The 27,243-nt window shown below is 36.9% G+C and overlaps 1 protein-coding gene across 1 annotated transcript; it reads left to right on the top strand.

Moving 5' to 3' along the window:
* The first annotated feature begins 789 nt into the window (after nt 1-789).
* LOC129267010 (uncharacterized) lies at nt 790-24,942 on the top strand. Its single transcript, XM_064103123.1, has 10 exons — nt 790-1,112; nt 4,861-5,139; nt 6,103-6,185; nt 8,461-8,553; nt 10,067-10,175; nt 12,552-12,692; nt 20,359-20,471; nt 21,039-21,095; nt 21,556-21,627; nt 23,200-24,942. The coding sequence occupies exons 2-10, from the start codon at nt 5,079-5,081 to the stop codon at nt 23,290-23,292; spliced, it is 822 nt and encodes a 273-aa protein (XP_063959193.1). The 5' UTR covers nt 790-1,112; nt 4,861-5,078; the 3' UTR covers nt 23,293-24,942.
* The last annotated feature ends 2,301 nt before the right edge of the window (nt 24,943-27,243 follow it).

Genomic DNA, 27,243 nt, shown 5'->3' with positions numbered 1-27,243 from the left:
GGGAAAAGTAGACAATAGATTGTTACACAATAGCCAGCCTGCAGTGAAAAGAACAGTAGGATTAACTATGTTATTGACATTTCACTGAGGTCATTCAAGAGTCTTCTAGAGTGTGATTGCTCCAGAAAGTAGGAGAATGTTCTGTATCAGACAATAATAGAAGCCTTTAGAATAGTGAATACTAGAATGATCTAGAATAGTTGAAATGTGCATATAAGAGCTGCAGTTTCTTCAAGATCATCATCACATCATATTAGATCACTTGATCACATCAGATCACTTCATCACATCAGATCAGAACTCAGAGTTTCACGCCAGACTTTATGTCAGAGCAGAGTTTATTTTCCACCTGGAATATTTACCTTCTGTGGAATTATGGTTACACTTCGTAATTCCGAAGGTTCGTAATTCCGAAGGTTCTTTATTCCGAAGGTTCGTGATTCCGAAACACGCAAATTGCCTATACCTCGATGTTCGTTAATCCGAAAACGTAAAAGGGTTCGTTAATCCGAACATTTGTGGCGTTATTCCGAAGGTTCGTTATTCCGAAGGTTCGATAATCCGAAAACGAAATAAGGTTCGTTGTTCCGAAGGCTCGTTAATCCGAAAACGAAATAAGGTTCGTTGTTCCGAAGATTCGTTAGTCCGAAAACGAAATAAGGCTCGTTAATCATTAGTTTTCGGACTAACGAACCATCGGAATTACGAACCTCATTTCGTTTTCGGACTAACGAACCTTCGGAATTACGAACCTTCGGAAATACGAACCTTCGGAATAACGAACCTTCGGAATATCCGAACCTCCGGAATAACGAAGCTTCGGAATTACGAATGTATGCGGGAATTATTTACCCGCAATCAATGAACTGTTTGCAGTTATTTTGAAAGAGGAATTCTCAGTTCTCATCGAGATCAACAACCTGTTTAATGAACGCCTTTTAACCCATGGATTGCAGAAATTGACTGTTAATCATCATCAACATCGTCTTCACGGACATTTCAATTCGTTACAGTGACTCTTGTTATTCATCGTGCTTCAACATCAGTTTCATCATCACCATCATTGTGAACTATAACCCTGGATTGTACATCGGATACTTCAAGAGATTGTTGTAAGATATTTTGTTTTAATTTTGTTTGATAGCTAATATACTTGTATTTCCAGTAATAAAAGAAAGGGAAATCAAATTTCATATTATTATATAATGTTATTTGTGGCAGTATCGTAACAATCTGATAACTCCTTTCATGAAACGCTCCCCCAAAAGGCTGTTTTTTCATTGAAGGGCTTTTGACAATAGATTATCTGTGTTATAGAATAGCGTTCGCGTAATGATTGCGAGAACCCCTTTTTATTACCTGGGATTGCACGAAGCACGGATGGGTGATCTTTTGACCCTATAATATCCGTGGGCCGTTTCATAAAGCTGTTTGTAGGTTAACATTGATTTTAAAGGGGAATTAAACCTTTCGAACAAGTTGGATTTTGTGGAAACAAAGAACAAGATCAAAGCAAGTTTGAGAAAAATCGGACAAATAATGAGAAAGTTATGAGCATTTGAATATTGCGATCACTAATGCTATGGAGATTGTCCCATTGTGATGTCACATGTGAACAACTTTCCCTTTGATGGACTATAAAATACCACAAAATTGTTTATTTGTGCTCTTTCCTAGGGTGATACAAACTCTTTATCCATAATGTATTCTTTGAAAATCTGTATTATATGCCCTCCCATAGAAAGAATACATGATCTACTGATAGATGTGATAAAAGAGGCATTTTAAGTGAAATATATATAGAAAAGTAATGGGAAAGTTGTTCACATGTGACATCACACATCTTTGTCGATTTGCCAATGGGAGGCGCCTAACTTACGAACAGCTTTATGAAACACCTACCTGGTGGTATTCCACTCGAGTCGTATGATAAATGCAACTTTTCTACTATTTTACTGGTATAAGAAATGATCAAACGCAATGAAGTGTTTGAGAAAGATATATGATACCATCATTTCCTTTTTTAACGTAAAGGCCAATAAGAATCGTAGCAAAAATGCCGAAATCAAACATTAGTAATTTGGGAGCTTTATCATGTTTATAAGGTTTTAAGCATACCATTAATCACCTAATGATCAATTACTTTGAAATGAATTTGAATAATAGTTGTTTGAATAATGAGCCTAAGAAAATGGATATTACTTTGTAGAATGATGGCATTGATGCCGATTTTCTTACTGACACTTTTAAATGGGAAGTGTTGTCTTGCTGCATGAGCGCCAAGATGGACCAATTTATTTAAACGACTTTAGGGTTAAAGAGAAATTCCAGTATTTGCAGTAAACACTGATTTCATGAGAAAGTCTGTAAAATAAGGCTTAATTGTCAGTATATCATCGAGGATCTAGATCTGGTACAGTTACATAAACTGAACTTTGTGAAATCTTGAAATCTACGCTGAAAAATGTTCACACTGAAGATCACCAACACAGATAGGCACACGTGGGACAGTGTATTATTATTGCTAAAATAAAGACCCGACGGAAGTGACCGAATCCGCGCTTATTTTGCTTATTTCTCAGCAATTACACAATTTCTTCCAGAATTCTTTGGCACATATTTTTTATTCATACAAACAGACACTTAGGTGGTCATTATATTACATTCTGTAAAAAGTCATTTTTAGATCATTACCAAAACTGGAATTTATCTTTAATGTCGCAAACTATCATTTAATTTCGCAATATCATGTATTAAATCTACAGGTCTAGAAGGTTAGCTTAGGTTTATGCCAACTCTCCACTAGCCCCCCCCCCCCCCCATGAAAAAAAAAGGGAAATCATTGTTGAAGAAAAAAAGATATTTCTTACATTCATGTAAACATATCAAACGATAAAGTCTGGTACGATCAAAAGAGGAACTAGGAAAACGAATTGAGAAGATGTCCCGCAGAGAGATTCCCGAATTAAGAAGACGGATGTCTGTGATAGTCCTCTTGATTCCACGCCAAATAATTAAATGGTGTATCTGGTGGTTCATGTTCACAGGTCCAATCTAAATGAATGTTCAGAGAAATATAATCGGTTTCAAATAATAACAATAACGGTATATTGACCCAGAGTAGCCACTTCAGTTCCGAAAACTGTTCTCCCAGCGGGCCCTGCTATTAATTATTACCCCGGCTAAGCTAGGCTACCTATTCAGGTGCACACAGCTGTTTGAGGAATTACTTTCTGCCGGTACCCATTTTCCTCACCTGGGTCGAGTGCAGCACAATATGGATGAATTCCTTGCTGAAGGAAACTACGTCATGGCTGGGACAGAATCATCCTTGATTACTATTTCAGCGCTTAATTAACACCACTTAATCAGAAGGCTCGTAGCGCTCTACAATAAATGCAGAACGATTACCCTACCTTAAGCATTTAAAGGGGAAGTTCACCTTGACAAAAAGTTTATTGTAAAAATAGCAGAAAAATAATAAAAAAATATTGCCGAAGGTTTGAGAAAAATTCATCAAATAATTAAAAAGCAATTAGAATTTCAATTATTTGATTTGTGACGCCATATGCGAGCAGCATTCCTACATAGCGAATGGTGAAATATAAATGAAATGTCATTTTCTCAGAAAATTGAAAATGGTGTTCACTGTACCTTTTGTATATCAATAGACAAATCATTTCACACCCGATCATGAATAGAAAAAAAAAATAAGTCATCAGGAACCATACAAAATTTGAAATTCATGCATTTTATATTACATAACACATGGGGCAGCTGCTCGTTTATGACGTCACAATCCAAAACTTTGAACTCTAATAACTTTCTTACTCTTTAACGGATTTTCCTCAAACCTTCACCAATATTTCTTCTGCTATTTTTACAACAAAGTTTTCATCAGGGTGAACTTCCCCTTTAAGCCTGCTTACTTTTACGCGCTCAAGTGTTTAAATTTATAAATTCTTTCCAAGAACACATTTAGCTTACCTGTTGGGTGTTTCATAAAGCTGTTCGAAAGTTAGGAGCGACTTTGAGAACGACTGGTAATCCTTTTTATGGCAAATGGTATATTCATTAGCGATGGTTTCGCGCGTAAGAAGGGATCACCAGTCGTTCTTAAAGTCGCTCTTAACCTTGTGAAACAGGTGGGTGTTTCATAAAGCTGTTCGTAAGATACGAATGACTTTACGCACGACTGGTGATCCTTTCTTATGCTATGTGATATCCCTATATAATTGGTTTATGAACTAAGAACATGTTCCAATCGTGCGTAAAGTTGTTCGTAACTTTACGAACAGCTTTATGAAACACCCACCAGCTTTATGAAACAGGCCCCTGGATTAAGTGCAGCATATTATGAAGATCAATTTCTTGGTACAGGAAATTACGTCATGGTTGGGATTCGAGCCCACAGCCCTCTGTTTTAAAATCCAGAGACCTCCACTGGGCCACACGCTCACACTCTTAAGGTATAATTATGTTATATCTTTACAAGTGTTCATCTATCATTGAAAAAAATGCTCCCCGAAAAAGGGTATAAGGATATAGAATATTCGAAAATGAAAAATCCCCAATAAATACCTGATTTTATTTAACATGTTTAAACAATGGTTGGCGTGGACTTAATATGATCATATAGGAAACAAGGGTCATCCGTCCTCTCAACTTGCTCAAATTGGGTATTTGTTGGGGATTTGTTTTCAAATTCTGTTATTTCCTATTCTTTCTTTGTACCGGAAAAAACTGAGCGGATGATCAGTAACACAAGTGCTTCCGACGGAGTACCAATTTGAAACGAAAGGTATATGGTTGTTTTGAAGCTTTCTAGGGTTTTAACAACTTCTTTTTTTTTTGCTCCAGGAAGTTCAACAGCTATGACTTGTCAAGGAACAAAAGTAAACGCTAATCTTCCGATATTTAGAGCAACAAAGAACGGGAGGTGCCTATCCGGTGGAAATTCATGAGATGAGATGTATAAATGTGACCAAATAACAGACCCAAACCTCATACTGGTATCAAGACTTTATTTCTCCAATAAGACAGTTTTCAACCAGTTTCACAAGATTTAGACTTCCATCATGACGAAGGCCGTGTTCTTCACCAGCGCCATCGTGCTTGCAGTCCTTCTCGTAGGAACAGGTAGGGTGTTCTCTTATTCTGTGTGATCAGAATATTAAGGGGGAGGAGTAGTCGTGTAGTGGTTCTGACTCTCGACTTGTAAATAGAGGGTCGTGTGTTCGAATCCCACCGCGGTCTGGTGTCCTTTGGCAAGGCGTTAATCCACACTTTGCCACTCTCGACCCAGGTGCTAAATGGGTACCCGGTAGGATGTGAAAGTCATTGTAGCTTGTCCAGTACTGTGTGCGCCTCACCGGCGACTGACTTGAATACTCCTAAGGGAGTGGAGGATGTGCATACATTGTGTGCGGGAATGACTGATCGAATCCGATGACCGGGGTAATAATATATCTGTAAAGCGCTTAGACACGTCGTTCCGATTGTATTAAGCGCTATATAAAAAGCGGATTAAGGGGTCGTGTGGCGGTTTTAAAATCGGAGAATGTTTGGGGCTGATTATGCAAGAAATCACAATCAGATGGTATTGTGTTTTACATCTCCGGTTCAGAGCCACATAACATCTCTCGTTATTTCTTTTTTATTTTATTTTTTTTCGTTTGTGATCCTTTTTTTCATTTCTGTCCGTTCCGCTTTCCTTATATATTTCCACTTTCCCCTCTTTTCTGATTATTCGCTCTTTCTACCCTCTTAGTATTCTTTCGCCTCCCCGTCTTTTTTTATTTCTTTCTTCCCAATTACCCCCTTTTCTCATGTTTCTATATCTCTTAATACATTTGTTCGTCCTGCTGCGCTTCGCACTTTCTTTTTAACCATTTGCGCTTTGCGCTCTGCGTTGATACTGTTGACTTAATTGAGTCATGATATAATAAAGACGCCCTAAGGGAAAATTTGATTGATTTTTTTCTAACAGACCATTATTTCATTTACCTCGACTTTCCCTTAGTACGTCTGTGACCTACATGGATACCAACCACAACAGTTACTAATCTTGCTCTTGACACATTTTTACCTTCCCTTTTGCAGATCATGCACAAGGCACGCCTACTTGTGAAGCATGCAAAGCTGCTGTGAATGCCTTGAGAGACATTGGAACCGATATAACGGAGGTATAGTGTTTTCCCCTGATATTTTATTCTTTCTTTTTTCTTGAGGGTGGGGGGGGGGGGGGTTGGCTCAGAACAAGTTTTACTAAGACTCTTCAGGATATTTTTTTCTCCTTTTTAACGGATTTATGACCCACTCCGTTCCCATAAATCGTGAAAAAATGTCTACATTATGATAATTTGACCTCGTGCCAACGGTTGAGGATTCATTTTGTACCCCCCCCCCCCCACCTCCCACCCCGTCAGCATTGTCCGAATTTCGCTGCATAGCCCCCTCCTCCTCGAGGAAAAAGGGTTGTTTTAAAGTGAACAAAACATTTTTGGTTATCAGAGGAGTAAATGAATGAGAGTTGACATCCAAAGTCATTTTTTTTGCATCAATCGAGGATATTTCCCTTCTCCCAGCATGTGTTCTAAGTACGTGCAGGAAAATTACTCTTTTTTGTCATTCGTATGATTATGTTAGGTAATGGTGGTAATGAACCTATGATTATTTTTACTTTCCTTTTTTTTTTTTCTCTCTCTCTTTTTTTATTTTTGTCTTGTTCTGTGGGTTATCTTGTTCGTTTTAATGTATCCAGTGAGTCTCCGTAGGCAAATATAAACCATTTCGTCTCTCTCTCTCTCTCTTTCTCTTCCTTTAAGGAGATTCACATTATACAAGATGTGCTTTTGAGTGAATCTCACATTTCCACAGATACCTTTTTTTTCTATTGAAATTATATATTCATAATTCTACAAAATGCACGTAATTTCATTTTTATATGTTAATTATTATTGATGTTTTTTTAATATGATTATAATGACAATGATTTGTATCGTAATTTTTTTTTATAAATGCGTGAAAATGATTTATATTAATATTTAGGTCATTTCTGTTGGAAATAAATCTGAATCTGAATTTAGCGACTTTTTCTGCACCGCCACTTAGAAACGAATTACAGAACACAGTAAAAGTATTGAAAATGTCCGTCAAATGACAATGAAAAGCTAGGAGGTCTTTGTCGAGAATCGGTGAACCGGATTAGCAGTTAATTGGTCCTAAGTTATGGAGCAGACAAAATTTCAAATATGTCCATTGTTCAGACTCCTGGACGAAACTGCTGCTTTGATCCACCATATTTTCGACAAAGTCTTCTTGGTTGCTCATTGTCATGAATGGCATTCAACCATATATTATCCATGTTCTTGAAAGAGCTGTGCGTGGCGGTGCGATAACTCGCCATTATCGGGTCATGGCATAAACGAGCCCTATCTACAATCGACCTATCTCCTCCGGTAATGTATTATCACTACCAATGTAGACCATCCATTATAATTTTCATTACTGAAATGAAAATGTCATGATCATTTTTGTCATCACTCTTATTATCATCATAGTTATTTCCATTACTATCATTTTTATTCACATTGTTGTTGGTCAGTCATAAAGACGGGATGATAATATTCAAATCTTTTAGAAGGGCATAGGGGCACTACGTGATGAGCGCCAGGGTTGCACTTCGTAATTCCGAAGGTTCTTTATTCGGTAGGTTCGAAATTCCGAAACACGTAAATTGCCTATACCTCGATGTTCGTTAATCCGAAAACGTAAAAGGGTTCGTTAATCCGAACATTTGTGGCTTTATTCCGAAGGTTCGATAATCCGAAAACGAAGTAAGGTTCGATGTTCCGAAGGTTCGTTAATCCGAAAACGAAATAAGGTTCGTTGTTCCGAAGGTTCGTTAGTCCGAAAACGAAATAAGGTTAGTTAATCATTTAGTTTTCGGACTAACGAACCTTTGGAATTACAAACCTCATTTATTTTTCGGATTAACGAACCTTCGGAATGACGAACCTCACTTCGTTTTCGGACTAACGAACCTTCGGAATTACGAACCTCATTTCGTTTTCGGACTAACGAACCTTCGGAATTACGAACCTTCGGAAATACGAACCTTCGGAATAGCGAACCTTCGGAATAACGAAGCTTCGGAATTACGAATGTATCCGGTGCGCCAGACAAGAACTGCGATATTATATTATTATTATCATTGTTGTTGTTGTATTTTGTTATCACTATTATTGTTATTATTATCATTATTATCTTTATTATTATTATCATCATCATCATCATTATTGATATTATTATTATATTCATCACCATCCTCCTCTCGCCAATATCGTCATCATCATAATAAAAGTATTGCATTTCATGTACATAACAAAAGACAAAGGTGTATATAATAATAAATCAGGATAAATGTTTAATTCCTTTTTGGTTTATTTTTTCTTAAAGCGTTCTTGCCGAGATGCAGTTGACCAAGATGACGAAGACGAATTGTGCGAAAGCCTGGCTGATGCTGCCAATGAAATCAGTTCAAACGTAGTGGTAATATTTGAATCGCCTATGCCTACCTAAACTGCAAGAAAAAACTGAGAAAAACTTTAACCAATATTGGGTAAAATGGAAACATGCATGTTTGCTTGGTGATTTATTTTTACTCCATATTGGGCATGGGCGGAAATCCCAGGGGGACAGGGGGACGTGTCCCCCTACTCAAAATAGTAGGGGGGACACAATATCAAATGTCCCCCTACTATTTGTGGCCTTTTATGATGCTAAAAAATACATCATTCAAAATGAAAATAAAACATGTATTTTAGGACTAGATGACCTTACGTTTGGGATGATAACCCTTTTTTTTTGCTTGTCAAATTTATTTTCGACGAAATGACCTTAAATTTGGGGTGATAACCTTTTTTTTCTTGTCAAATTTTCCAGCCCCTTGTCCCCCTACCTTTTGGGAGAGAATTCCGACCCTGACATTGGGCAAAATGCATGTTTTAAAGGGTAAATTTCAACGCAACATTTGTAGTTTAGGTAATTGGCAAAATATACACTATTCAATGTTTTTACTTTGTATGGAAAAGAAGGAAATTATTAACCAACAAGAAAATCAGAAATGAATTTCAAGGGATTTGAATATCCCTGCATGATTTTCAACCATGTAGAAGATCATTATCAGTCATCTGCTTGTATGCCAATCCAGGGTTTGAAAATACAGACTAGGGAAATGTGCATTTAAAATAGTGATCGCCTCGCATGTTAGCCTATGATTTAAGGCGCATTTGGGGCGTGTTTAGGAATATAACAGTGCCGAATGCTTTGGCTATTAAAGGCTATCTCATTCGGAGATAGAGTATTGATGGTTTCTCACGGCCCCTTAAGGCTTAGCTTGCATTATCGTATTGAATTAGGGGAGCATTTGATCAACATTTTTGTCTGACAGCTTTCCTTGATTTTGATTGGCTGAGAAGCACTGTTACTATGGTAACTGTCGCATAAAATGGAACTTGTCAGATAAAACATCCGACAAGTCCTTTCATGAAACGCTCCCCAGAATTGCCTCAAAGACATCTTACCCCCCCAAAAAAAAAATAATAATAAAATAAATAAATATTGGGTAAAATGCTCCATGAGGGTAATTATATGTCTAACCAACATTCGGCATTTTGGGGGCATTTTTATTTATCCAGTGCGATGAAAAAATTTTGCCCATTCTAAAGTAGTTGCTGCTTATTTTTTAACCTTACTGGACAATATGTTTCCCGCGCGCTGGATAAAATACTGCCCCAAATTGGTTAGACAAAGTTACCCTCCTGGCTGGTAAAAATTTTACCCAATTTTTTTTACAGTGTAGATAAGAGATCAAGGCTTAATCATATTAGTCCGCTGAAGTATAGATGGGGGCTTGCCTCTAGTTCCAAGACCAAGGAAAAAAGGAAAAATCAAACAAAATTAGAGGAAAGTGATGAAATATGACACTAATCACTGCATAAAGCCAATACGTGACACTATTATATCATGTTTTACACGAACTTTCTGTCTTCTCCGCATATAGTCGTCGAAAGAAATTTGTAAAAGCAAGGGGTTCTGTTCGGATCCACCGTCCTATCCCAGGAACGATATTCACTTTCCAGAAGTTTCTATAGACCCTGAATTTGTGAGGGGTAAGTCATTAAATCAATTATTTACTTATTAATTCATTCTTTAATTCATTCCTTCATCCATTTACTCCTTTATCCATTTATTCATTCAATTAATCAATCATTCATTTATAAATTCATTCATCCATTCAGTCAGTCAGTCATTCAATCAATCAATCAATCAATCATTTACTTATTCATTCATTCAATCAATTAATCATTCATTCACTCACTCATTCAATAATTAAATCATTTATTCACTCATTCATTCATTCTCTAATTCATTTATTCATCCATCCATTTATTCAATCATCCATTCATCCATTCATTCATTCATCCATTTATTCATTCATCCATCCATTCATTCATCCATTTATTCATCCATTTATTCATTCCTCCATCCATTTATTCAATCATCCATTCATTCATCCATTTGTTCATTCATTCATCCATTTATTCATTCATTCGTCTGTTCATTCAATAGTGTATTTTCGCAAGCACTATACGCAGACGCGTTCTACAACGCTGATAAGCTATTGTTAAAATCCCTCCATAACAAAGCAGTCTTTGTCGAAAATCGATAAAATCAAAATAGCAGTGTCGTCCTGGACTCTGCACAAACGAAACATTTGCAATTGTCGTCTGGTCCGAATTTTAAAGACGATTTGCTCTCCGGGTCCACATTTTTCGACAATGACCTCTAGTCTGTTCACTGTAACTTGATGGGCATTTCCAATAGATTTTCAACGGTCCAGAAAGCGTTTGCTAAGAAATTACGCTATTGTGTCATAACGCCATAACTCTATGTATCGATCCATCTTGCTACAAAAGGAAATTCATTGAATAACATTACTAACAAAAAAGTGAACATTACAAAACGTAAACATGGAATACTTATAGAATTGGGAGGTGCGATAGCTCAGTCGGTACTCGGTAGAGCGGGAGCTCCGTATTTCGGGTTCGATTCCCAATCGGTGCGATGTGGAAAAGCATTTAAACCCTCATTACCAGGTCCTTCGCAGCTGAGGACTTTAAGCCGCACAGTGGGCCGGAGCGAAACAAAAATGCGCCAAAAGTCATTTTGGGCAATTTCAGATTTTTATTTTTTGTCATGCCCAGCTGAAAGACAACACTTTGAAGAATACTTCAGCAAAATTTTTCATTGGGAAATTGGCATAAGGGTTGTTAATTTCCTACTTCAAATCGTAAAATTTGACATTTTGCGAAATGCCGCGTACATGACAACTTAGTTGAAAAACAAGCCATTTCACAGAAGGTTTTTTCATGTAGGAATCTAAATCGGCACCCACAGAATCCTGATAAATTCTTTTTTTCGTATGAAAGAGTGCAAAGTAGATAAAAAGACACATTTCGGGAGCTCGGTTTACAGGATAATTATTCCTCAAAATAGGCTGATAATCCATATTTTTTGCACTTACTAATTTCCGTGGATTTCCCTTTCACTTCTATCATCATCATTTTGCTAGATGTGTAAGCTTTAAGTCGATACCAAATTTAGCTGCCCGTTTTTGCCCTTTTTCATGTTAGAGCCCATTTTACTTGACACAACACCCCCAAAACCTGTTCAAAAACGGTTATTTTCATACCGCGCAGTCATCGCAGCGCACCGTGTGGGGTGTACATTGCCGTTCATTTATGCACGGCGGGGACGATTCCCCTTCCATGAAAATGACATGAATTCCGGGCATAATGCAAACGAAATAAAGGTTGATAACGCATATTAGGGCTACCCGCCCCTCTTCTAGAGATAAAAGTTACGTGTAAAATATTTTCAGCCCAAAACCCTCCTCATAGTAAAACATTCGTGGTGTATACTCTGCGTTTTACCCAAGTCTACGCCGCTTGATAAAGCACGGTTAATATTTTTTCAGATTTTTAAGTATTTTTTTAAAATCTAATGATCATTTTGATGCCATAAAATTATTTTCAGGATCTCATACACACTTTTTAGGCATGTAAGAAGCATTAACCAACATTCACTCTGCTGGTCAATCTTAGATTAACACATAACACGAAGTTTAAATACTGCACATTGTTTAGCGTAATTTGTCTTCTCACAGATAGGTTTTAAGTAGCCAATCAAAATTTGGTATCAAACTGACGTCATATCGGCTTTAAATTATGCTCAGTCGATTCTACGCCCAAAAATTGCCCTTCATCTACATGCTAAAGTAAAAATATAACATGGAATATAATTTTGGCGCACTTTCAACTCATTATGGCCCACTGTGCGTCGGTCCTCTGGTTTCTAGTTTATCGTGCTTTCTTAGCAATCAGGTAAAAAATCAATACCATTTACCAATTCTAAAACACTGGTATGAATTACTTATTTTTTATACCTCTTAAATTTGTCACTACTTTAATTTTCACATTATACAGACGTGGCTGTTGTAGGAGGAACAGCAGTGCTCATAGGTGGGATTGCTGCACTTTTGATCGAATTGTCACCTGTACTGGTTCCACTCGTTATGGTTGGTCGAAAGAGACGTGCCATTTCCTCCACAGATTGGAATCTACGAGGTAAATGTTAGGGGTCAGTGTTGGTATATTCGTAGTAAGATCTTATTTACACATAGTTCATATTGCCACGAGTTGCGGCTCGATAGAAACATTGGTCTTACTCGTGGCATAATCATAGTGATCGTAAAAGATCGTAGAAGATCGTATCAGATCCTAATGACTCCGTCTTGGTAATTGTATTGATCGTAATACCTAGTTCCTACTGTCACGATTTGCATCACAATAGAAACATTCTTCTTTCTCATGGCATAATCATAGTGATCGTAAAAGATCGTAGAAGATCGTATCAGATCCTATTGACTCAGTCATGGTAATTGCATTGATCGTAATACCTAGTTCGTGGAGCGTTGTGGCCCAGTGGATTAGTCTTCTGACTTTGAAACAGAGGGTCGTTGGTTCGAATCCCAGCCATGGCGTAATTTCCTTCAGCAAGAAACTCATCCACATTGTGCTGCACTCAACCCAGGTGAGGTGAATGGATACCCGGTAGGAAGAAATTCCTTGAATGCTTGAGCGCCTAGGCAGCTCAGCTAAAGCCGGGGTAATAATAATAGCAGGGCCCGCTGGTAGAACAGTTTTCGAAACTGAAGTGGCTACCCTGGGTAAATATACCTATATTATTATTATTATTAGTTCCTACTGTCACGATCTGTGTCACAATGGAAAACTTGGTCTTAATCGTGGCATGATCATAGTGACCGTATAAGATCGTATCGAATCCTATCGACTAAAGGCCACCGCACACCTCACGACTGTTCGCGATCCGATTTTGGAACAAAACGCACTTTGCTCATTTTCTGAAAATGTGAATTGAGCATATCATTTTATTTGAGGTTAGAATTAAATGAAAGAATACTAATATAACCATTTTGAAAGATTGCAAGCCTTTATTTTGGAGTAAAGGCCAAATTATTTTCAAATCGTAGCCAATCGTACGACTGCTATGACGTCATTACGACTAGATATTAAATTCGCTTTTATTCTAAGAAGGGTGATAGCATAGTCACAGATTTGAACATAAGTATGATGATTTCGAACACTACACAGTAAGATATTCCATGTCTCAATATTAGCATAAAATTCTACTACATTTTATTCTAAAATCGGGTCGCAGACCTATCGTAAAGTGTGCGGTCGCCTTTACTCGTGGCAGAATTATAGTGATCGTAGAAGATCGTATCAGATAATAATAATAATAATAATAATAGTAATATGCAACATTTATATAGCGCTTAATACAAATGTTTCTAAGCGCTGCATTCTTGAATCATGTAAACAGCGGAACAGCGGAACAGCGGAAATTAACAGCGGAAATTACAGTGGAATTTTACAGTGGAATTTTATATTTCTCGTGTGTGGATTGCTACGTACTTACTGGAATATGTTCCTGGATTCATTACTTATGCTCTTTATAATACTTTCGGATGTCTTCATCAGAGAATTAATCTCAAATTTGTACTCTTTGGAATTACATCTACCACCCGACATATCATCTAGCACATTATAGCAGCTACGTAGTCCCACATGCATATAACATTGTCTTGTATCAACAGTGACCAGATTCCGGGCCAGATTCATTTGACTCATGTGGACTAACACCTCAAGTCCAGGGTAAATATTACACCTCGATTCTGCTAGATATCTTATTGATTTATCTTCATTATTATTCACATCTTTATCACTCGATATGACCCGGTCTAAATCGAAATCTTGCCTGAAAACCAATACTTGTTGTGGAACTCAGGGTTCGAACGAATTCAAATATAAACTGCCTAAACACATTACTATTACAAGTATAAATATTGCCTTAACTCATTTAACTAAAGGGAATATTGAAGAAGCCATTCTCGAAGAAGATGAACTTGACTATTTTACTCATGAATTAACTTCCATATACCCAAATATGAATAAAACCATCGCACGCCATTTTTGCATTATTTCCATACAAGATGGCCGCCGAAGATTCGCCACATCGCCGTTTTCCGAGACACTCCCAACAACCGATTTACATGACAATGCTAGCCGCAGAACATTCTCCACATCGCCGTCTTCTGAGACTCTCCTTACTTCTAATTTGCATAACAAGAACACTGAGCCGAATGTTCCAGTATTGGATAACTTGGATTCTTCGCATCCCGTTGATGATAGTCAACCTGGTGATATATCAACTTCTTTTGCTTGTTCCTTTGGCCCACTTGATGATGTGCATCTTGCTCAAAAGATTGTTGACCTAGCGCATGACATTGATGATCTTCGGAATCAGATTGGAATTCTAACCACGAGCAAAGAATCGTCTGATCTTCGTAGTCATGGTACCCAAACACCTTTTGATACTGATATTGAATATAGTGATACACACCTACCTGTGAATGAGAAGCTTGAGTCAGCAACCAAAACATCTGATGTTCCACTGAGTAATGACTTACGTAGCCATGGCACCCAAACAACTCCTTTTGATGGATCAAGTCACGGATTTCCACTCGAGTTAACGACGAAACCAGCTAATGATCAACTAAGAAATGATAGCAATCAAAGAAATTAGCGTTTTCGTCTTATACGGTCAAATACATCCACTAACCCGTCATTTTATACTTCGACAAGAAATCAACAAGGACTTCAAAGAATCCCTAACAGAAGCAATGTCAGGTCTTACCATAATGCTTACATGCCTTCAGTTACATCGCGACAGTCGTACCAAGACGATCAGCGTAACCACTTCAAGGATGACCATAGAAACGATCTTAGAAATGATGATGCTATATTTCAACGTCAACAGGCATACATGTCTTCTGATCCACAGACCCGTTCCTTTGCTGATACAGTCAAAGAGTCCATTCATCCTGATCAATCTGATTATTATAAGGATTACTCAGGTTGTTATAACTGTGGTGAATACAATCATAACAGTTCTCGATGCCGTTATAGTTTTCGGCTCCAATGTCGCCGTTGTTTTAGGTTAGGACATAAAGCAAAGTCCTGTTTGTTAGAATATTAGGTCTTCGGCCAAGATGAGAGAGCCGAATTCAACTCTTCTCACTGTAACCCATATCTTGCTCCGCATGACTCTTCAATTAACCAATGTAATTATACGTCTCCAACAACTGAAATTAACTCTGTTTCACGTCATGATGATAGTTTTTCAACTGATAGTTATCAATCAAATAACTGTGCTTATGAAATTCATGCTGATATTCTTCGGAAATATAATAGTCTTAAAATTGCCCATATGAATGTTCGAAGTATTTTTGGTAAACTTGATGAAATTAGCTTTCTATTAAAAAAACTAGAACTTGATATCTTATGTATATCCGAAACGTGGTTGAGCAATGCAATAAAAGATGATATGATTAATATCGATAATTACAGTTTATTAAGATTAGATAGAAGTAGTAAACGTGGAGGTGGAGTATGTATGTATATTCGTAGTACTTTATCTTTTTGTCGACGGCATGATTTAGAGCATGATTCCCTAGAAGCATTATGGATAGAATTAAAATTAAAACACGAAAGTTTGATTATAAGCTGCTTATATAGACCTCCAAATTCTCAGTCCGAATTCTTTGATCATTTATTCAATGTCTTAGAATTGGCATCGATTGACAATAAGAAATTGTGTATACTTGGTGATATTAATATTGATTATTTTGATACCAAATGTAGTGGGAAAAAAAATATTGATGACATGGAGAACCTTTTTCTTCTAACTCAACTGGTAAATAAACCCACAAGGGTAACTCTGACAACATCCAAATGTATTGACCATATTTTTTCAACTAATCCTAATGATCATTTAATAACAAATGTTGCACCGATTTCTCTCAGCGACCACTACTTGACTTATACATGTCTTAATTTTAGAAATGAGTCTACTAGCCATAAAACAGTGCGTTTCAGGAATTATAAAAAATTTGACCAAAAGTTATTTCTTGATGATTTATCCAAAAGTTCAATATGCAATGATAATTTTTCGTGCAACGATGACATAAATACCGTATGGAAGAGTTGGAAAAATATTTTCCTTGATATATGTCATAAACATGCTCCCCTTAAAGTTATCAGAGTTAAAGAACGTTACTCTCCGTGGATAACTGGTGAAATTATTGATCTTATGTACCGGCGTGATTTCTTGAAAAGAAAATATTGTAAATCCAAAGCGGTAGATAATCTTCATCATGTTAAAGAATATCGTATTGTAAGAAATCAAATTACTAAATTAATAAGAAAATCTAAACGTCAATACTTTTCCGAGATTTCCACTAAATATAAACATGATCCAAAGAAATTATGGAATGAACTTACTTTGATGACTGGAAATACAAAAAACAAAAATGATGTTCCAGCTGAATTAGACTGTAACACAATGAATGATTATTTTATTAATGTAGGCAAAAATTTTAATTACAAAGAAAAGGATATTAACTGGAACCAACCACAGTGCATATATGAATTTGATTTTGAGCATGCTAAACCTGATGAAGTGTTAAAACTGCTCTTGAATCTGTCATCCACAAGTAACCTAGATGTTATGAATTTTGATTCTAAACTTCTACGTTTAGCTGCACCTCTTATTTATAATTCACTAAGTCAAATTTTCAATTTAAGTTTATTGTCAGGTATAATCCCGGACGACTGGAAAAAGTCAAGAACAACACCTATATATAAGGGTAAAGGATCAAAATCAGATAAGTCAAACTATAGACCAATTTCAGTCGTTTGTCATATTTCCAAATTAATTGAAAAAACTGTTCAAAAACAACTTCTCGCTTATTTACAAAAGTTTGATCTTATCAATATTGATCAGTTTGCTTTCATTCCTAACCACTCAACTGTCACCTCCTTACATAGAGTTATTGACGATTGGTATGGGGCATTCAATGAACGTGAAGTTGTCGGGGCATGCTTCCTTGACATTTCTAAATGCTTCGATTCAATCGATCACAAGCTATTACTATTCAAATTAGAAAAATACGGCATTACTCGTACTTCATTGAAATGGTTTGAATGTTATTTAAGTAACAGAAAGCAAATGGTCTGTTGCCATGGTGAAATGTCATCATATAAAGATGTAGATATCGGAATTCCGCAAGGGAGTGGGCTTGGCCCGGCTCTTTTTCTCTTAATAATTAATGATATTTCTACTTGTCTCAACAGTGGTGAATGTAATATTTTTGCTGATGACGTGGTAATTTATGATTATGGTTCCGATGTCAATGAAGTTACTTCAAAAATGCAAAAGAATATCGACAATGTTAAAAAATGGTATGATAAAAACCACTTAAGTATAAACGTCAGTAAGACAAAGGTAATGCTGTTGAGAAATAGGTCATATTCATGCGATAAGATTAATATCTTTATTGATAATAATTTGGTGGAACAGGTGAAATCTATTAGATACCTCGGTGTTGAAATTGATGAAAATTTGAATTGGAGTTCGCACGTTAATCATATATCCAAAACATTAGCCTACAAGATATTTTCACTCGGTAAACTGAGACAATTTTTGAATAAATCCCTCCTTAACACTCTTTATATGACAAATGTTTTGCCAACTTTAGATTATGCCATTTCTGTTTGGGGAAATTATATTGGTAAAAGGGAACTAGATCACTTAACACGATTACAAAAAAGAGCAGCACGCTACGTTACAGGTAATTTTGATTATGTTAACAGCCGTGGTGAAGATCTCATGAAGGAACTCAAATGGCCTACTATTGAGCAAAGACGTGATTATTTTTTAGCCAATATTATGTTTAAGTTTATACATGGAATGGCTCCTATCAGATTATGTAATAATATTGAGTTGGTAGTTGATAGGCATGACATAAGAACTAGAAATTGTGATACACTCAATGTTATACCACCCAAACCGAATTTGGAATGTTTTAAGAGGTCTTTTTTATTTTCAGGATCAAAAATCTGGAATAATTTACCACATTTTCTTCAAAATCTACCTTCAATTAACTCCTTTAAGAGAATGTATAAAAAGCTCTTCCAATGTTAAAGGGGAGTGAAATCTTTGGAATAGGTAGGCTGGTGTCGAGGCGGAGGGGTCGAGGAGGCAGATCGGCGAGGGTTTGGGAGGGGTCGGACGGGCGGTGGGAGGGTTGTGGGCGTTTGAATGTTGCGATCACTGATGCTGTGGGGATCCTCCCATTGGCGGTGCGACGGGGGTGTGTGGTGTCGCATGTTAACAGCTTTCCCTTTAATGGACTGTGAGATGCCGGCCCAGGGGAGAGTTGTTCGCAGGTGGCATCGCACATCTTTGTTGCGTCGCCGGTGTGGGGGTCTCCGTAGCGTTGGTGATCGCATTGTTCGGGTGCTCGTGGCCTTCTCATTGTTTGTCTGATTTTTCTCGGGCTTTCGTTGGTCTGTTTCTTTGATTTTTCTGATTTCACACGGGCTATTTTTGTTCTAAGGGTTTCATTCTCCTCTAATACTTATCATATGAAGCATCATTGTGAAAGGTTGGGTGGTGTTATCAGATTATCTTGCCGTGATTACTTAACTAGTTCGAACTGAATTCCATTTTTTAATGTCATAATATAATTATTTACAGTATTTTGTTATCATATTTCAGTAGCTATGTAATCTCAGTTTTTCAATGTCTTAACATAATTATTTACAGTATTTTTTTATCATATTTTAGTAGCTAAGTTTAAATATTTATATGTATTTTGCATCATGATATTATTGTAACTTTATATGTTTTTTATCCCTGTTAAATCAGGACATTGATGTAAAACAGCAATTTAGCTGATCTTTTTATCCTGAATAAATATTTTCTAATAAATAAATAAATAAAATACTATTACCCCGGCTTTATAGCACGGCTACCCTGATCGGGCGCATCGAGCATTCAAGGAATTCCTTCCTACCGGGTACCCATTTACTACACCTGGGTCGAGAGTGATCCTATCGAGTGATGCTATCAGATCCTTTCGACTCAGTCATGGTAATCGTATTGCTCGTAATACCTAATGTATAGTTCCCACTGTCTCGATTGATGGTGGAACAATCAAAGCAGTCGTATCAAAAGCGTATCAGGTTCTGTCGTGGCAATCATGATGATCGTAGATAAATTTTGAATGGTTCAATTTTTTTTCGCGATCAACTACGAAAAGCCATAGCACCGGGAAGGAGGTGCGGTTATTTATCTCTTTCCATTTTTAAATGATTATCGCATGGGGATCGACATACAGAATCGGTTAATCTGACTCTGCACTTTTGGCCTACTTCATTTAGGATCTACTTTGATTTCTGTTATACATGTACATGTTAGGTTCCATCTATTTCAGCTTTTGAACCGCCACGTGTTTGTTTGACGTCTACCTATGTGGTTCCGACTTTCGCCTTTCAAACAGAGGGTCGTTGGTTCGAATCCTATCCAAGGCGTGTTTTCTTTCTGCAAGAAATTTATCCACACTATGTGCTGCACTCGACCCAAGTGAGGTCAATGGGTACCCGGCAGGATTAATTCCTTGCATGTACCAGCGCCAGTGATGGTAGCTCGAGCTAAAGCCGGCGTAATAATAATAGCAGCGATTTGTATCCTCAGGCAAAAAGCGCTTCATAAATCCAGCTATTATTATTAATATTATTATCATCATTATTATCATCATTATTATTATTACTTCCATATCAAATATAATATATCGTATTTACACAGAGATCAATGAAGAGGAAGAGTACGATCAGTTCAGGAACCTGGATAACACGCCCAATGCTGTCCATGATCTGTCTGAACGACTGGATGCTAACATGACCGCAGCTGAAATGAAAGTAAGTACTTTGCTGCTCTAAATTATTTTTTTTTCATCCTCTTGAGATCAATTATTATTATTGTTTCAAAAAACATCAACTGAACGTCATCTGAATAGTCTATACAATATTTTGAATACAAGTGAAAATAATTAATTTCATTAGTATCAAGTTCAACATAACTGCATAAGAGAATATGAAATCATGTAAAAAAATACGTGGTACATATATACAGACTACAATATCTCCCCCTCTCTTTGCACTCTCTCTCCCCCTCTCTCCCCGTCTCTCTTTCCAGCTCTTTCTTGTTCTGTCTCAATCTGTCTGTCTCTCTCTCTGTGTCTGTCTCTCTCTCTCTTTTGCTCTGTCTCTCTGACTGTCTCCATCTCTCTTTATCGATCTGTCACTTCTCTTTCTAATTTATTTTTCTGCCTTTATCCCACTATGTCTGCCTGTCTCACTCTCTCTTCATCTTTAGGGAGAAAAATACAATAGGCCTCTACATCAACTTTTAACATAAAAAATGCGTCAGATTATGTAGGCCAGTATGATAAAATTCTTGACAGTTTTGTTTCCTTTCCTTTGCAGTTGATGTGTGATGTGTGCAAACTCCGAAAATCTCTCGATCCCGCCAATACCAATGAGGTAGGTCACGACAAATGTGTTGATCAAAAATTTGTTTCATATTTGCTCCGCGACAATTGCTCCTACTGAATGTCGAGCGTTAAACCTTGCCTCAAGCCTCTTATCACAACATTACATCTTTAGAGAGACTACTACTACAGGGGCCTGTTGCATAAAACTTAACATAAAAGTCAATGGCAGAAATTAGACTAACCTTAGTTGTTAGTTTTTACCGGAGTTTTCTCAGGTAAAAAGTTTAATGCAACAGGCTGCTGCAGGAGGAGCATTTGTCGGAAGTGCAATTGTCGCTTGTCTCAAAAATGATATCCTACATAACCATTATTTCTTTCAGTTTTTAATTTTACACCGCGCCTTGCTAACTTTTGTGCTTTGTTCTTTAGTTTAATTTTCTCGTGCTATATCAATGAAAGCTTATTTTTGGTGATGTTTTTCTCTTCCATTTTGGCATCTTAAAACACAGTCTGATGGGGAGGGTCGGTCTGAAGGGATGATCCTGTGTCGAGCACTTCCATCAAAGAGGGACCAGCGAAAGGTAGGCTAATTGACGGTTTCATTTCATTCGCTTTTCACTTGTAAATCCTATTTCGATACCATTATGGTAACTTTGCCAACCGATGGTAACTGATTTTGATTGGCCGCTGAGCATCGTTACCATGGTGGTTACCATTGGATGGCCAAGCTGCCATAATAGTAACTTTTATGGAACGGGGCCTGGTAAAGTCGACAGACCATGTCCCTGGGAAGCTAGGTCGGGGGCTACATAGCATAAATGTATGATACATAATATGTCGCGGTTGAGACCCCCTTTTTCAGCCTAAATTTCCATCCCAGAGCATCACCAATTTAGAAAGTCATAGAAATTCCCATTTTCCCCCGTTCCAGTTACCCTCAAATTTGTGGTTTCTCATTCCATCATGAACCACTCAGGACGGCGAGCTCTATTGACCAGGAGTCATAGGGGTTCCAGAGCTAGACCCATTTTTTTTTTATTTGGTCAGTTCCAAAACAATGCAATTTTCGCAATTATTGATTCAAGGTCCATTCTGGAGACCTTCATTTTAAAGACCAATATTTAGTTCCAGAGCCACCTATTTTCGACTTTGGTGTGGCCCCAAAAGTATGCTATAATTCAATTTGCCCCATCCCCCACCCCCGGGGAGCTATCTTATTTTGGAAATCTTGGGGTGCTGCGTATGTAAATGTAATACACCACGGGTAATACCCCTGGAAATCAGACAAGTAGGCATGTGCTAAAATGTAGTAAATTGACTGAAATTGCCTTCATCATTTTGAGCGAAAAAAGGATGCATTATATATATATATATATATATATATATATATATATATATATATTCAGTTAATCGCCAGGTATATAAAGGCATACAACGCGTTGTTCACACAGTAGGTAACATGGAGGAATTGAATAGTGTGCATATATGATTTCACATTGCAGACACGTTTAGAGTGTGTGTGGGTCGGGGTGTGTTTGTGTGTTCGCAAAGTGGATCATGCAAAAATGTGAATCAAACATATATTTATCAATGACGGTGAGGGTGATTTCATACTACGTTCCACACTGTAAACACACTATGTTCCACACTGTGAACACACTGTGGCACATGATGGGAGACACTGTGTGTTCTTTCCAGCGCGGCTGTACCCTGCTCAAAAGAACGCAGTGTCGGAGTGTGTGGTCCCAGTGTGGGCTATGTTAAAATACCATTCACACTGTTAAAATGCTCAAATTCAACAGTGTGTTGTTATGTTCACACTGTGGACACCTCTACAGTATGACTGTTCACAGCGTGTTCACATGGTCGACTATGAGAATAAATGTGATTCACACTGTTGAAATGCTCAAATTTAACAGTGTGAAAGTGATTTTACATTTGGGTTCCACACGCTGTGGCACACATTGTGGGACACTGTGTTCTATTCAGTAGGGCCTGCCCTAAAACAGTTAACATGGTTAAGATGTGGGAAATATGAATGCAAGTGTCTTTATTGTTACAAAAAATAGTGGTTTGCTTTTAGAATGTTAAATTTGATTCTCCTGTAATTCCTGTGATTTTATCAAGTTTTTTCTTCTTATTTCTCATCTCAGTGTATTAAGGACCTTCGTCAGATCATCGAGACCATAGGATCCTTATTTGGTCCTGTTGAATCTTGTCAATTTCTCAGCTGCGTTCTGGAGTAGCCTTGTCTACAGGTCACAATTACAATCGAAGTAACGATACATAGTCAAATATAACAAATTACTGTGTCAATCGTGATAATACATACAAATTGAAAGTATATAATGATTATGAAATGATCAGTGTAATGCTTGTTTGATTTTTGTTTTTGTTCTCTTTATTCAACCCGTTGACTACTGAAATTTGTTAGTTCCATACTGTTTGTACAGGGATCACCGGGTTCCAGTGGCCAATGGGTTAAATAAAAAAAATGGTTGGGGGACGTCCCCTTAAATCTTCCTGGCATAGAATCAAAGACGTCGTTCTTCATATGCCATACACTGTTAGAATATTTATCGTTAAAATAAAAGAAGTTCCTGCAGCAGTCTCGAGAACACCTGTAATCTTACCAGATTGCGTAATCTTACAAGAAATTGGTATTTGGTGTATGGAACCTTACAAACTTCCTTAAATAAAACACCCTTTTCCCATTTTTAAACAGACCTGCTCTGTTACGTTGCAGAAAATTCCTGTTTTATGAATTTACAGAATGATTCTGTTATTGCTTTCTGCAAAATCATCTCTTTTTTCTGTAAAATCAGGGTTTTTTTAACAGTGTAGGCTTTTTTTACTTTCCAAGTAATATATAGGCCTAAACATCCCCCTCTCTCCCCACCCCCTCTCTTTCTCCCCCCCCCCCTCTCTCTCTCTCTCTCTCCCTCTTTGATACACCCAGTGTGTCATAAATACATGTGTTAATTGGTTACACTTATTGGCAATCAAATGAACTACAGCAGAAAGTCACGAAATCTATAATATCACTATCATAACTATTGCTATCATAATCATATTCTTTGCAATTGTAATCATTATTATTGCAATTGCTCTAGTCATTATTATTATCATTTTGTTATTATTATTACTGTTGTTGTTGCTGACGTTATTATTACCATTGGTCTAATGATTTTCATAACTTTGCGTTCTTTTGTCATTAGTATCAATATTGTTGTTATTGTTATTAATGATTATATTCAGTATCATATAACCAATATTACTGTTATCTTTCTCGTTATACCAACGTGTATATGTTACCAGCCACATCAAAGCGGACGATGAGTCGTTCAAAAAGAAATTTGAGATTTCAATTGAGCTTGAAAAAGCACATCCTAAACATTAAAATGATAAAAGGATGACACCTGTCAAAATTGATCAACATGAACCTTAACAGGTGCTTGCTTGAATTAAAAAAAAAATCAACGAGAGCTTAAAAAAAAATCAGAAAAAACGGGTTTTGAATATCTTGGTCCCATTTCATGAAAAAATTGCTATGATAGCGTCTCTGGATGAAATGTCAACTATTATTGGAAGAGCCAATCAAGAAGCAGAATTTTCACTGTTGTCATGGTAACTGGCATTGCAGCAAGACTTGCTATCATATCATCATTTTTTTTTCATGCTTTTCATTGTGATTCTTTTCAAGTGGATCAGTGCGCTGTAGCCTACCTTTCCCCGTAGTAAATGCGAAAAGTCCTGCCTGTTGGTTTTAGGGGGACTGGGACATTACGTTCATCCATATTATTTGTATACTCAGTTACTCAGAGCATTATTGTAACTTTTTGAGAATGAAAGAGGTGTATCTTGACGATTAAATGGACTATTTTTTTAAATGTTAATCAAGTGTCTTATTTCATTCTTTGTGTGTATCATGAATTCTTCCTCCTTTTCTCAAAACATGAAAATCAAACCAAATATAATAATAAATATAATATACCATAATTTTCACATTTCTATACAAAGTCATTATTATTTATTTCAAACATTAAAGAAAAACCAAATAATTACATTTCAATTTAATTAAATTAATCATTTACTTTGTTCTAGTTTTCCACAAAATGTAATTTTCAATGTGAATTTATATACAAAATCACTTGTTATAAAAATACAAAAGAAGGCTCAGTTCCCTGAAAGCAAAAGCTTGATACAGAATATGCCTGTAACACAAATACAGAAAGGAAAGAAAAAGTATATGTTTCACAAACAAAAATTGTACAAACAAAATTTCATTCATATCAGTATGTCTACTTTGATTTTAAAAGTGGAACCTGAAGCAAAAGAAAGAGCAGTCTTTGTTTTACATCACTATGACATCACATTTTGGCCAATTTGAAGTCTCCACGGGTATAGTGATTACCAATATTTACATATTTTAAAAATTCACATCTTTCTTATTGTTTGTCCGATATTGTTCAAACTTTCACCTATCAACTTGTCTGATTTTCCCCCTAAAAAAACAAGTTTTTATTTGGGTTGGATTCCCCCTTAAAATTATTTCTGGCTTCGTTATGAGCCCCGTATGCACTTGTGAAAAAGAGACAGAGGAATGGTAAACCCTACTTGCTTCTAGTATTGCTTCATTTCGATTTTTTCTTGTAAACGCTCTAAGGCCCGTATTCTTAACTCCGGTTTAATTTTTACCATGGTGAATACCTCGGTCACATAATGCTCTACGGCGGCCGTACGGCGAGTCGAAAACAGCCGTTTTGTTCATTTTTATTCAAACCATCTATATGTAGCTAGTACATTAATGTTAAAACGGCTGTTTTCGACTCGCCGTACGGCCGCCGTAGAACAAATGTGACCATGGTATAAGCTCGTAACACAAAGGTTTGCGATGAATTGCAAATATGAAAGAATCGCACTGATTGGTCCTTGGTCAGAATTTTAAACCTAATGCGCGTGTAACATTGATATTGATTGGTCAGTTTATTTAGCGAGTGATCGCTAATCTTTGTGTTACGGAGCCCTGGTCTGTTCTAAAATTATGAGAAGCTATACGAGTGTCAAAAAATTGGAACTTTAACGCTATTACTGTAATTACAAGGTTGCTTCCCATAGATTAATTGTGGAGAAACATATTGTAATCATCATTTAAAATGATTTAAAGGCCAACTTTGATGATAAATTGATCTTCTATTATACAAATTGATGTTTCATTTAGCGACCGATAGTTCAACCTCACCTTAAGACTACAGTTTATAGGTAAAAGAGAGTAGTTGCAGCAAACAATTATTTCATGGGAAAGTATTTTAAATCAAATTCAATTGTCACCATATCATATATCTAGATCTGGTACATTAATGTAAACTTATCATTGTGAAATCATAGCGCAAAACCGATGATACTGAAGTTCACTAACACAGAAAAACATATGTGGGACAATGTATGAATATAGCACCCCCCCCCCCCCCTCCCTCAGTGTTATTTAGGGTACGCCTATTCCCTCCCTTTGAAAGCACCCCCCTATCGAGCTTTTTCTGCCTTGGAGACCCCCCGAAATCCGGAACACTGCTCAATTTACCCACTATCTCATGTGAGCTCTCATTCCAACAAAAGGTCCGTACTTTACTTTTCAAAATGAAATAATCCTGAATGAGCTTTCAAAACTAGCAGGAATTTCAGGAATTTGATCACAGGATGTTTTCTATGTTATTCAAGATATTTTAAAAACCCCTTTAAAAATTTCTCAGGAGTCCAAAGAGAGAGATAAAAAACACCCCCTTTTAAAGAAATCTCCGGGTGAAAATACAAATACACCCCCCTTTTTATAATTCGCGGGTCGGACTTGTCCCGCGAAAAAGTACCCCTTTACCGGACATTTTGGGAACACGCATGCGGTCCTTCCGACCCCGGAGTGGGGGGCGGGAAATATAGCTTCGAAAAATACCCGACATTTATTTTGCTTATTTTGCTAATTTTTCTCAGCAATTACACATTTTCTTCCAAAGTCAATTGGCACATATTTTTCTTTATGCATTTGGATGGTAATTTTATTGGATTCTGTTCGAACTCATATTAAGGTCGTTACCACAACTGGTAGGCCTATTTATTTTAAAGTTCAACCAGAGTTCAGAATGGGGGCCCAAATGTCAATGATTTACAAAATTCAATATTGGTCGGAAATAGTAAATAGCTGA

The sequence above is a fragment of the Lytechinus pictus genome, chromosome 8, assembly GCF_037042905.1.
Source record: "Lytechinus pictus isolate F3 Inbred chromosome 8, Lp3.0, whole genome shotgun sequence".
In the NCBI taxonomy this organism is placed as follows: domain Eukaryota; kingdom Metazoa; phylum Echinodermata; class Echinoidea; order Temnopleuroida; family Toxopneustidae; genus Lytechinus; species Lytechinus pictus.
This window is presented reverse-complemented; position numbering and strand designations above follow the sequence as displayed.